The 13780-nt window shown below is 43.0% G+C and overlaps 1 protein-coding gene across 3 annotated transcripts in view; it reads right to left on the reverse strand.

Moving 5' to 3' along the window:
- Window positions 1–795: 795 nt before the first annotated feature.
- The window catches only part of LOC119731140 (nuclear factor NF-kappa-B p105 subunit-like), a 29007-nt gene continuing 16022 nt past the window's right edge, over window positions 796–13780 (reverse strand). For all 3 annotated transcript variants that reach the window (XM_038204167.1, XM_038204165.1, XM_038204168.1), the window contains 10 exons: window positions 12739–13026; window positions 11461–11568; window positions 10245–10395; window positions 9718–9832; window positions 9342–9579; window positions 8263–8351; window positions 7638–7994; window positions 5993–6352; window positions 4815–4917; window positions 796–3959 (listed from right to left, as the gene is read on the reverse strand). In XM_038204167.1, the coding sequence (XP_038060095.1) occupies window positions 3778–3959; window positions 4815–4917; window positions 5993–6352; window positions 7638–7994; window positions 8263–8351; window positions 9342–9579; window positions 9718–9832; window positions 10245–10395; window positions 11461–11568; window positions 12739–13026 (1991 nt within the window). In that variant the 3' untranslated portion in view covers window positions 796–3777. The remainder of the gene's footprint in view (window positions 3960–4814; window positions 4918–5992; window positions 6353–7637; window positions 7995–8262; window positions 8352–9341; window positions 9580–9717; window positions 9833–10244; window positions 10396–11460; window positions 11569–12738; window positions 13027–13780) is intronic.

Genomic DNA, 13780 nt, shown 5'->3' on the forward strand with positions numbered 1-13780 from the left:
CTTTGAAGTCATTCATAATGATACTTGAATGGCAAATTACAAAGTACCAAGGTAACAGGGACAGGAAAAATGTCACACTTTCGACCTTAAATGTGCAGAATGACCCATGAACATCGAGGTTAAACAAATTCTATGTTTATGATTCATTTTCAGCAATATGATATCAAAGTTCGTTTTAAATCACCTTTTCTATTAATCATGGTTTGTTTTTTGTTTTGTTTTTTAGTAATTTGATGTTAATTTTTAAAAGAAAAATTACAGATAAAGATGGGACTTTTATTCGAATTTTTTGGGTGAAAATTTTGTGTGAAAAAAGCACAAGTTAACAAGTTGTTTAGACAGTTGACGATAATTGTTAAGTTTCAGGCTTATATGACTCTCCGTGATCCAACGGTAGTTAGCAAGCACTCGGAGAGCACACACCGCCACCAAGGCTAAATAATGTCCTGCCATTACACACAGCACCAACACAAAATATGGTTTCTAAAACAAGTCCTTCAAATCAAAAATTGTGTAGTTATATCTTTCAACTTCCCCCATTGTATATAAATGGTCCAGTCCATTGACCTCTGTCGCCCTCGCTTGGTCATGCACAACCCACATGCAAAGCTTATACATCAGTCTTCAGTAGTGGCCAAAAAAGTTGGAATGCTACAGTTCCTAAATGTATTCTCTATTAAAGAGAAATCATCGTTGATTAAAAACAAAAACTTGGGCCGTTTCCTAAAAGCTACCTGCGCCCCTGGTCTTTTCCGACTTTGAAAAACAAAATCAAAACCAAATGCAAAACAAACATCAACTTCAATCACTAAAAGTTTAATCCTTCCCAATTATCCTCTATTTATAGTGAACACTCTTCATATTTTATGATTATAACTTTAATTTGCCACATCACGAACTACAATAAGCAACTGCATTGTACACTGTACAAGTTCCCGATACAATACACTCAGCTACATGTATATGCCTGATACATATTTATGTCATTGGCAAAAGAGCTAGTTTAAAATAAAAATGACATCTTTACTGTATTACGCACGACTAATTTCTCAAAATACTGAACCAGTTGTATATTAAAGGCAATAAACACCATTTGCAAACATCCAAAAAAATGCAACCGTCCACAAATATCAGGAAATATCCCACTTCATTGTAAGTCAATAATAGGGTACAAGCATCCTGTGAAAACACTGTGCCGTATGATGTCATTTTTTACAAAAAGAGGGATAACCAAAATGTCCTCCATTGGTTAGGACCAAACCATCACGCTTTCAATAGAGACAAATAAAATTTAAGACATATTTTTTATATCTACAGAGCTGAAATTTGGACAGGTTAGTTTTGTGAAAGCCAAGATAACCTGCTTCATATTTATTGTATTGTTGTTCCTTGAATCAGCAAAAAACTTTTTTTTTTCAAAATTCATTACCTGTTGAATAAGACAAAAATTGACGGGGGCAGGATTTTCACATCAGGAAACAACGGAGGCATTTAACCACTTGAGCGAAGGAGATATCGACATGAACATGTATGTTGCCGAATATCACTTTGTTTTGACAATACCAGGACTGGTGCTCAAGGCGCTACATCATTATTACCCCTGCTCATTGGGCCCATAAGACATTCCTAACACCATCTCAGCTCCCTGGGGCGTATGCAACTCGATGCAGCCTGTTAGGCGCAAGGAAGCTAATTCAATCACAACTACCATCTCTGCCCTCACAGGTGCCTTGCCCAAGGGCACATGCACCATAAAGCCAGGATGGACTCGAATCCACAACCTGCAGATTTATGCGCAAACCATGAATCTACCCTTAACCACAAGGTCACAGTACTATGCATTTTATTGAGAAACACAAAAAAGATCACCGCCTTTTTTACAAGCAAACTAAAACCAATATTACAAATGTGTTAAAATCGATCTATATTTGACAAAGAAAAAAACAAATGTATGATTCCAATAACATCAAATTTCAGTACGGATTATAATCTGTTGACGTCACAATCAAACACCACACAATGAGAAATCAAGCAGTTTGTCTAAACATTGTTCTATATAAACACCTTCAGTTTTACAAGTACTCTGACGAGACTTTTAGTGTGCAGACTAAGGAAACTGTACAGCATTTACACCTCCCATGAAAATGTAACAAATGTTTAAAAATGATAATAATAACAAATGACAAAATGACAAACAAAAAACAAAACAGCAAACACATTGCCCAAACAAGGGAAAAAAGAGAGATAATTACGTTATTCTTAGGATGTCAAAGTAGTTTTACAAGGCAATTATGCAGAAGATATAAATATACGAGTATTGTTGACTAACAAAATCATAATAAAATTTAGCTTGATGTCTAAGAAAACTGACGAATTAATACTTATCGTTTCCCCCCAAAAATGCAAGTCATTTCTAAGGTTTTATTTAAAAACATATGTGCAAGAGACAAATCTATGTTTTCTCTTTTCTAAGCGTATCTCTGACTTTGCAATCTGATTGGTTGATTTCTATTTACAAGCAAATTCCCAACAACACTGCCCTCCCTAAAATTCACAATTTCAATTTTTTGCATTCTCCCAAAGGCTGCAAAAATCCAAAAATGCTGAATTTGGTGCAATTGTTTCTCTGTAACAATCCACACGAAAATCAAAGTATATATACAGGGCAACAGCTTGCTCTACATTAACTAACCTAAGTTTATTCTAAGCTCTAGAAAAAAAAACTGAAATAATTTACATTTATAACTTTAAGCAGTAGTTTGGAAAGATGTATCCATCGAAACATATAATATACATGTGTATTAACGACACTCTGTGGCAACAGCAAGTAAATTCCCTATCTGTTACCAATTTTCATTCTCTGTTGATGTCTAAAAATCTGTTGTAATTGCTTCAAACAAAATTAAGGGTTTTGTACAATTCTTGAAATTATACCAATGCATGTAAATATGAAACTACTTTTGTAAACTCTCCCAGAAGTCTCCTGCTAATTCTCCGCTTGTAACCGTTTGAGGGGTTCTTATGCATGGGGTTCATTGAGGCTAAGCACCTCGGATCAGGGAACCCATGTCAGCAGGGGCTAAAATCTCCTCACTCCAAGGCCGGCGACAGAGCAAATGTTTCAAAATCACACCAAAAATCTAATATTTATGTTTCTACATTCACCTTTTTACTACATGTGATCTACAGAGTAAAAGTGTAAACGCTTATGACCTTTGACCTGAGAACAGCATTCATTATACACAACACGCACAAATATATGAGGCATCAGTGTTTATTACTGACATCGCCTTTAAAGTACAATCACGGGTTTTTTTTTATGTCTGGTTAGTGAAATAATACAATTTATGATCCCCCAAAGCACAAAAAGCCAGTCTATTGGACACATTTTTGAAAACTGGGATTTTAGGCTTATTGGAACGGACACTGAATAAGCTTTCTAATGATGTATAGAATATGGGAATCATAGAAAAATCTTACAGAGTTATATAGGTATTTTTAGTTCTCGATTTCAGGCCTCAAAAATTTTTTAACAAAATTTAGAAATTTGCCGCTAAAGTTTCCCAAACTTAGGAAATGTACAAATTACCTTCAGTGACAGTGAAATATATTCATTATTTAAGCTGCTAACGCCTAAATCTGATTTTCAATAATTTTTACATTTAACAGGCTGTATCTCAACATATGGCTGTGCGACCTTGACGAAACAACACACGCAAAGCACAGTGCAATTAGACTTTTACGAAGATATTAACCATCATGACCATTGACCTTCTTTTACACCCCACCTTCCACAGTGTTGACGTTCCTGAAAGCCGACGATTGGCTGGCTTTTAAGTGACTCTTGGCGGGGCCGGACATGGACGCTGAGGACGTGAGATGCATGGAATGAAGGGATGACGCCAGGCCCGAGTCAACTTGCGTGCCGCGGTCCACTTCGTCAATCAGGGTATGCGATACTGTGGTTAGAAAAAAAAAGTGGCGTTTTAATCCTTAACCCTAACTCCCTAGGCCTTTTTGCTAGGATGTAGCCTCAATCCTGCAAAATCCTCCAATTGGCCTCATGGAAAAAATAGCATATAGCCTCAATCCTGCAAATTCCTCCGTTATTTCTTGAATATGGTCCGTGGAGGGATGACCACTGCCTGAATCCTGCAAAATCCTCCGGCTATGTCTGTCAATAGGCTGAGGCAGAGGCAGTGACATCCCGAAGCAGTGCGGAGGATGTCAAGTATAATCAAGGACTAAGTTTATGCACGGCTGAGCATAAACAACACAAGGTCCGGCCCAAGACCTTGACACAGTGCGTACTCCGAAATCAGCAACGCACTTTTGCCATGTAACCTCAATCCTGCAAATTCCTCCAATTTGCAAAAAGGATTTTGGAGGATTCAGGGCGGTTAGGGTTAACCCTAACCTTCCTTCAAAATCCTCCTTGCAAAATGGAAGATTTTGGAAGAATGAGGCTACATGTATGCATGGCAAAAAAGTGTGGCTCATTTTGGAAGATGCACTGTGTCAAGGTCTTGGGCCGAACCTAGTGTTGTTTATGCTAACCGTGCATACATTTAGGCCAAGATTATACTTGAAATCCTCTGCACTGTTCCAGCATGTCACTGGCTCTGCCTCAACATATTGACACTGATTGCCAGGGGATTTTGCAGCATTGAGGCAGTGGCCACCCCTCCAAGGACCAAATAATTGACAATCTCTTGGGGGGGGGGGGCTCAAGACTCCACAGACTTTTGTGTGTGTGTGTGAAAAAGACACGAGGGATTAGCGTGTTCATTAACTGAGACCAGAAATCGCCTTACCTTTTTTGGGAGGAATTTTCAGTTCTTCGATCACATTGAGAACGTCTTCCCGATTCAGGCTTTTCAGGACCGCTGTCATTTCTTCAATGGTTCCATCCATGGCCTGTTCGTTCAAGAAAAAAGAAGGACTTAAAATGAGGGCAATATTTTGGTCTCACAATCTGAACTAGAAATACACCTGAATTGCCAATTGAAATATTAATGTAATGAAACAACAATAAAACACACCCAAAAAAACAGAGTAGATTGAGCATGATTTTTGCTGAACCAGTTGTGACACTGACAATTCTATCTAAAATGACATCAAGGTTTTGATCATAAATGTGAAAATTTGCATTAGCATAAAACCAAAAACACTCCGTAGCACCCTAAAATGGTTTTACGAAAGAAAGGAAATGAAGTCTAAATGGGACACGAAGGAACATTCAAATATTACGGTAGTGTTGTAGTTGAGTCCATCACAAGTTCATCACAAGCCATCACAAGTCCATCGCAAGCCATCACAAATCCATCACAAGCCATCACAAATCCATCACAAGCCATCACAAGCCATCACAAGTCTATAACAAGCCATCAGAAATCCATCACAAGCCATCACAAGTCCATCACAAGCCGTCGCAAACCCATCACAAGCCATCACAAACCCATCACAACTATCATAAACCCATCACAAGCTATCACTAGCCATCACAAGTCCGTCACAAATCCACAAAAAGCATCGCAAATCCATCACAAGCCATCACAATTCCTTCACAAGCATTCACATGTCTATCACGAACTATCACAAACCCATCACCATCACAAACCTATCACAAGCTATCACAAGTCCGTCACAAGTCCACCACAGATCCATCACAAGCATTCACAAGTCTATCACAAGCTATCACAAATCCATCACAAGCCAACACAAATACACCACAAGCCATCACTAGTCCACGAGTCCATCACAAGCCATCACAAGTCATCACAAGTCCATCACAAGCCATCACAAATCCATCACAAGCCATCACAAGTCATCCAGTCCACCCACAAACTGTTGAAATGAACTGTGAAAAAAAGCATTCCTTAGTTACTGTTCATCCACTGTTACTTGTGACTGGACTTTATGAATGGACTTGTGATTTACTTGTCATGGACTCGACTACAAAATTGCAGTTACAAAAAGGGCGTTTTAATACCTCATACTGGTCAAGCAGGATGCTAGTCGGGCTGTCAAACACCCTCAATTGGTTGATCATGTTGCCAAGCCCAAGCTTGTCGGCCAATGAGATCCAATCCTTATGAGGATTGACCTCGTCCAAGAGCGACTCCAGCTTGCGCCGAACCATCGAGTCCAGGCGGTTCATGTCGCCCCTGGGCAAGCCGGTGCCCGTGCTGGGCCGGTAGACCGAAGCGTGCTTCGACTGGTAGCCTGAGTCGCTGGTACCCGTCGCCGGGTCGCCGGTGACCTTCCCGGGCAGCGATCCGGTAGAGGTGGTGGATGGGATTGAGTAGGACAAACTGGGAATGTACGGCTCCCCGTTCAAGATACTCGCCATCTGCGCAAAGCAATGAAAAAGTGAAAAATGGTTTAATACACTTTTAATTTCAGAATATGAAATGAAAGGTAAAGGCTGCGTGTCCAAGTACCCCCTCAATGGTAAGAACGGTACCCCCTCAACGGTAAGGTGGAGGAAACCAAGGGCGGGACTTCGCGTAGCTACACTCGGATGAACAAGAATGTGTCCCGGAAGCCGATTTTGGGTGGAATTCAAAATAAGACTCGGTAACTTTTGAATTGAAATCGAGATCCTAGAATATTGTTTTTCTCGGAATATACAGCATGCAAAGAGCTAATACTTCATCAGGTTAGTTGTCAAGCACCCGTCTTAAGATTTTAGGCACTTTTGTTGCTTCGAACAAAACAAAATTAACAAATTACAAATGAGACCGGCTCCACAAAAAAGGGTGTTATGTCGCCAAAAAGTTATATGCATGGTTGGAAAGCCCAGAACGTAAGCTTTCATTTGGTATATCACAGAGCTCCATAGCCCTCCCCGATCTGGGGATATGACATATTTGCATAATAATTACTTCCATGGAGTTCAAATCACACAACTGAGAAAACAGGCTTTGAAATAGCTGGCTTTGTTGTAGAACAACAGAACGATTCACACAAAATGGTTGTTTATTTCCACTTTATTCATCAAAATCAACATTTCTGTGAATGAAACCTGAAACTGTAGGTATTAAAGATGACATTCATGACAAAGAAAGGAAAATCACATTTTGACGAAATGTTCACCCTCTCAACGTTGAGCGGGCCATTACACAATAATGCACAGCGCGACTTAGGCAACAAAAAAAAAGTCTTGGAGCTTGCCCTAAAAGTGGTGCGGCGACGCGGCTTTTTTTTTTTTTTACCTGTTTATTTTTGCTTCAAATGTCGGCTGATGACTGCAAATGGTGCCCGACTAAACTTAGTGCCAATATTATGGGAGACCAGAGAGGCCACATAAAGCTTATTCTCAACCATAACCCAATCTAAAAACACGTTAAAATTGTGCAGCAGCAGGATTCCAGTCAATCCAGTGAGTTTGGCGGTTTTGAGACATCATCTTTCATTGAAAAAAAAAACTTTTTCATTTTGCCGACGCGCATGGCTACGGCGACGCGCGCGCATACCAGAAACCGGAGACTTTTTTTTTTGGCCTTAATACCCTATTTTTGTAAAGCCGGTCACAAACGGTCCACTCTGCCTTTCACCCCACTTGCCAGGGTCTAGCTGCATTTGGGGGAGGGGGGGGGGAAATCAAAATCCAAAAAGAAAGGACCTCTCCCTACCCTTGTGGATTGGGCCATATTCATGGGTGTCTTTCCGCAGAGGTCAGGGTCCTCCCCGCGCTTCTCCGTGCCATACTCCTCAAACTCCTCCAGATGTCCGTCACTCGAGGCCACGCCCACATCCCCGAGATACTCGTCCGAGGTGTCGAAGTTCTCAACGCACGGGTCGGCCCCCGCGCTGATCAGGACAGCCGCGACGGCGACGTAGTCCAGGCTGCAGGCCAGATGCAAGGGGGTGTCGCCGGCGTAGGTCTGGGCGTGGATGTCAGCGTCCGCGTCGCCGATGAGGTAGCTCAGGAAGGAGAAGTTCTCTTGCTCCACGGCGTAGTGGAGAGGCGTCCGACCGCTTTTACCATCCTACAAGACGCGGAGAAAAGAATTAAGAGCACAGTCAAGTGGTGTTTGACCCATGAGCTGCACTATATGGGTTCGAACACCTGACAGAGATCCTGGTGTTTGTGTTCTTGGGCAAGACACTTTACTACCACATTTGCGAGGACATTTGCACTTGGTCCAAGAAATTGGTCGTGCCACACAACCATTTAGAAATTCTTTCAGAAATCATCTTTTTTTTAGACGTAAGACCAATCGTATCAATGCTGAGAAGCCTCACATCATGACTTACTGGAATGTTGACGTCTGCTCCGTTCTTCACAAGAACCTTCAGGTTCGTGTGGTTGCCACAGCTCACTGAAATGTGGGCCGCTGTCATTCCTGAAGGACACAATCAAGGATTACATGGTCAACATCAAACAATGACATCAGCAATTACTAGATAATTTAACCCATTAGTTTCTGGCTGTTACTCCATGTACTGCCCCAAACCACCCTGCTGTTACGCCCTGTACTGCCCCAAACCACCCCGGCCTGTTACTCCCTGTACTGCCCCAAACCACCCTGCTTGTAACTCCCTGTACCACCCCAAACCACCCTGCCTGTTACTCCCTGTACCACCCCAAACCACCCTGCCTGTTACTACCTGTACCGCCCCAAACCACCCTGCCTGTTACTCCTGGTACTGCCCCAAGCCACCCTGCCTGTTTCTCCATGTACTGCCCCAAACCACCCTGCGTGTTACTCTCTGAACTGCTCTAAACCGCCCAGCCTGTTATTCCCTGTACTGCCCTAAACCACCCTGGCCTGTTACTCCCTGTACCGCCCCAAACTACCCTGCCTGTTACTCCCGGTACTGCCCCAAGCCACCCTGCCTGTTTCTCCATGTACTGCCCCAAACCACCCTGCCTGTTACTCCCTGTACTGCTCCAAACCACCCAGCCTGTTACTCCCTGTACTGCCCCAAACCACCCTGCCTGTTACTCCCTGTACTGCCCCAAACCACCCAGCCTGTTACTCCCTGTACTGCCCCAAACCACCCTGCCTGTTACTCCCTGTACTGCTCCAAACCACCCCACCTGTTACTCCCTGTACTGCCCCAAACCACCCTGCCTGTTACTCCCTGTACCGCCCCAAACCACCTTGCCTGTTACTCCCTGTACCACCCCAAACCACCCTGCCTGTTACTCCCTGTACTGCCCCAAACCACCCTGCCTGTTACTCCCTGTACTGCCCCAAACCTCCCTGCCTGTTACTACCTGTACTGCCCCAAACCACCCTGCCTGCTACTCCCTGTACTGCTCCAAATCACCCTGCCTGTTACTCCCTGTACTGCCCCAAACCACCCTGGGAACCCTATGGTTTCATTACCGTCAAGATTCTTTTCATTGATTTGGGCCGTGATTGGCTGGATGGTTAGGCGGTCGCGTCCCGGGGGAGGTGGTGGTCCTCGCACCAACAGCCGCGTGATGTCGCTCAGCCCCTCCTGCGCGGCAAGGTGTAGCGGCATGTTGCCCTTGTGGTCCATGATGTTGGGGTCGGCGCCGCAACGCAGCAGCACCTCCACCACGTCGCGCTGTTTGGTGAGGACGGCAATATGCAGGGGGGTCTGTAGACAAAAAAAATTCAACCATGGATAATCAAGCTGCTATCCCTCTGGTTTGGATCTGGTATAAAGTTAAAGATTTTGAACTTCCCCAAGATTGTCCTTTAATGAAGCTTTCAAACTTAAAACAAGAAGATGTACCTGATGTAGTTGGTTGACGTAATTGATGATTTTCTGCCCCGGAATGCTGATGATGACGTTCAGAAGACCCAGTATGACGTCGTCCTTCTTGTTAATAATCGCAAGATGTAGAGGACTGAGAGGGTAAAGAGAGAAAAAATGCTTTTTTATACTCTTTACAGAGCCAGAATTTGTATCATCTTTTGGGGATTCTGTCTTCTGATCTCAAAAGTGCAATGACCGATTGTTATGCAATATGGTAAGCCAGTAGATACATTCATGCTTAGTAGATATGCGATGTTTAAGCTCCATCGGACAAAGCATTTTAATATTATGATGATTAATAGTCCCTAGTTTTAGGTGAATGCGTTTTCCTATACAGTGGAACGTCGCTATACCGAACACCGCTATACCGAACATTCGGCTATACCAAACATCATCCCCAATTCAATGTGAATTTTTATCATTTGCACAACAAAAACGTTTTGGGACGAGCAAAAACAAAATTTGTAAACAGAAAACGATACAGAAACAGAAAAGAAACGTACGTGTCGCCGTTTTCGTCTTCGACGGCGGTCAGATGGCGCTGTACAGCTAGGATCATTTTGATGTCGGCCGTGACGGCAAAGTCATGCAGGGCTCGGGAGGTACGCTCGGCCAGACGCCAGGCCAACGAATCGTAGTCAAAGGGAAGGTCGTCTGTAATAGTTAATAACAGTTACCAGCTAAAAAAGCCATGTAATAGCCATTGTTACTGAAGTTTTCAGAATACCAGCTACTCAAAAAAGGCAAGCATTACATTTCAAGTGACGAATGTTCATTTTCATGAATGTTTTGGTATCATTCCCATTTCAAAATGTATAGGCATATAACTCGACTTGTCTTTGGAAATGGCCTTCTTTCATTGTTTTCTTTGAAGTGAAAGCATGCCAGAAAGAATAATTTCACAGGGAGTTTAGTGCATAATTTGCAAACATCAAAAACAAAACTACCAAATTATTATGAAATACCTTACTGGACTGTTAGTGAATGACAGTCTAAAGCATCCTGTAAAATCATGGCACCTGGTGTGCTGTCATTTTTAAGAAAAAGTGGTATTTTTGTATCAATTTCTGGTCGGCTGACCAGCATTGGAAAAAACTGGCTTTTTTCAAACAATGTCCCTTATTTACCATATTTAGTTCCGCATTTGGTTTGCAATCGATTACACACCTATGAACAGGTACAAGCAAGCTAGACTGCTTCCCTGACCTTACAATTCCCTGGCATCTGTAAACTGCTCTGTTTCATCTTACATGTAAGTGGGGTAAGGGAGCCAGACTACAAGACCATGATTGTTTTTCTTGGTTTTTCCAGCATCTATCGAACACAAAACTTCAAACAATGTCAGTGTAACAACATTTGCTAAAATACTAACCCCCAAATTCATCCATTTCTAAAAATTAATTAAAAAATCTATCAAACTTAGGTCTAGAGTGCTGTGGCCTCTTTTTTTCCCCAACTTTCACTCGGGAGGTAACACACCGAGTATACAGTGTTTAAACGTCGGTGGAGGGCAAAACCTAATTTGATTTATATCACCCCGACGCAAAATTCCATCTTATAAAAATTACAGCAAAAGCAAATGTTGTATATATTAAACAAAGCTTTTCGACTATAATTTCGTTGCTTAATTTTTGGATAGCTGCAAATGATATACATGTACTCTACACTTTAGGCAGAAAAAAAAGGCACATGGACAGACTGACAAAACAACAGACCTACCTGTCTGAACACAACTGTCTGCCATATCTTTAGTTCTCTCCACGATGATGTCAGCGAACGGTTTCATGGAATCCCGCAACTTATGCTGAGACACCACATCCGGTTCTTCTGTTTCAGAAATTTAAAAAAAAGCAAGTGGTACATCTTTTTGAATTGGGTTTTCCTTTTGCCGGCGTTATGTTTGTTAACACTGTATGCGCAGTGTTGTCCGAGGGCTAGCGAGAAAAACCCCACAAAGCTTACTCCGGTGAGACTCGCAAAGTCCAAGGAAGGTACTACAGTTTGTAGTACACGTTACAATAGGGGTCCAAATTCACTGAACTATTTGCCGTCTATTAAACTTAGGTCTAGAGTGCTGTGGCCTCGTGGTTAAGGGCATTGGATTCGTGGTCTGCAGGTAAAGCTGCAGGTTGCGGGTTCAAGTCCAGCCTGGGGTCATGGAGCATGTGCCCTTGGGCAAGGCACTTTGTCACTCATTGCTTCTCTCCACCCAGGGGTAAATGGGAACCTGTGAGGGCAGAGATGGTTATTATGATTGAATAAGGGCCCAATGAGCAGGGGCAATAATGGTCAGAAGACAGCAAACTGCCGTTACTTAAAGCTTCCTGACTGTCTTGCTGACAGGATGGTTGATTATCCATGCCCTGCGGTGAAGCTGGCTAGACTCACTAAAAGGATTTTACAAACATGTGTGGTTCTTGTCAAAGGGGCTTGCAAGCAAGCTTGCTCATTACAAAATTATATGTACTGTATGCACACTTGAAGGTTTATAGCAACAAGCATGTGCAAGCTTGCAAATACATGTACATGCACAATTTTGCTGCAAGCTTGCAGCAAGTACATGTGCAAGCTTGCAAGTACACATGCAAGCTTGCCGCAAGCTTGAGAGTACATGCGAAAGCTTGAGCTCAACATTATATGTGCAAGCTTGCCTCACATCCGTGCAAGCATTGCAAGGTTGCTGCAAGGTTGCTGCAAGGTTGCTGCAAGGTTGCTGCAAGGTTGCTGCAAGGTTGCTGCAAGGTTGCTGCAAGATTGCTGCAAGGTTGCTGCAAGGTTGCTGCAAGGTTGCTGCAAGGTTGCTGCAAGGTTGCTGCAAGGTTGCTGCAAGGTTGCAAGCTTGCAAGTTTTAAAGTTGCTTGCAGCTGGATTGTGTGCAAATGCACAATCTCATGCAAGCTTGCGGTAAGCTTCACAATCTAGGTAACAGCTTAATACAAGCTTGCGGCAAGCTAACTTTTTCGTAAGGGGGGTGGGGTTTGGCTACAAGTCCCTTACCAACTGGAGCAGAATCCACTTCAAGATCACTGTCCACCTCATTCTCATCCATGGCCGTAGCGTCCACGGCGGGTACAACAGCTGGTTGACTATCCTGCACCGCTTCCTTGACACCGGTAGCTGCCGCGGCCGGTAACACGACCACTCGCTGGCTGTCCTTGCCGACACCCCGGCTTTGGAAGACTAACCCTTGCTGGTTCTGCTGCTGTTGCTGCTGCTGTTGTTGCTGCTGCTGATGCTGCTGCTGCTGCTGACGAAACTGGTTCATTATGCTCATGTGTTCTTGCTCTGTAACAATAAAAATATCACATATCAATGCTAGCACGTACAGTGACACGCCGCTATAACGAACATCGTGGGATCCACAGAAAGTGTTCGTAATAACGATCGTTCGGTATAGCGATTTTGAACCGCCTGTACCCTCTTTTGACCAATAGTCAACTGGCATTTCTCACATCCCGCGGCTGCATGAGGAGTCGTCACGAAACTTAAGCAATGGTTTTCCCTTGTATTCCTTTTGGAAATAATAGCCATCTATCGCTCTTCAACATTGGAAGACGATGTAACTATGGGTCATTTGATGTTCGGGAATTAAAAGTGGCCCAAATAGTGTTTAATACATGTACATGTACAACCGGTAGATTTTTGGTTAATCTGTTAACTTTTTTCAAGAACTATGTTCGGTACGTTTTGTACATTAAAACCGAGAGCCAAGGATGATGTTCGGTATAGCCGAATGTTCGGTATAGCGGTGTTCGGTACAGCGGCGTTCCACTGTACCAGTATTGTGCTCATGGCGCTACATCATTTGTACCCCTGCTCATGTGGGCCTATAAAACATTCCAAAGACCATCTCAGCTCCTGAGGTGCATGTAGTATAAATGTACAGCTCAATGCTGCAATATCCATGCAAAGCAGTGAAAAGTACACGGAACCATTTGCGATGCAATCAAGCTAAAATGAGTCGTTTGTCGGGAACTTTCACTTGGAGGTTCAGGCCAAAATAGGGCCACTTCATCACATCACTTCGTCACATCTCTTG

Source organism: Patiria miniata, unplaced genomic scaffold (assembly GCF_015706575.1).
Source record: "Patiria miniata isolate m_02_andy unplaced genomic scaffold, ASM1570657v1 HiC_scaffold_23, whole genome shotgun sequence".
NCBI classification, from domain to species: domain Eukaryota; kingdom Metazoa; phylum Echinodermata; class Asteroidea; order Valvatida; family Asterinidae; genus Patiria; species Patiria miniata.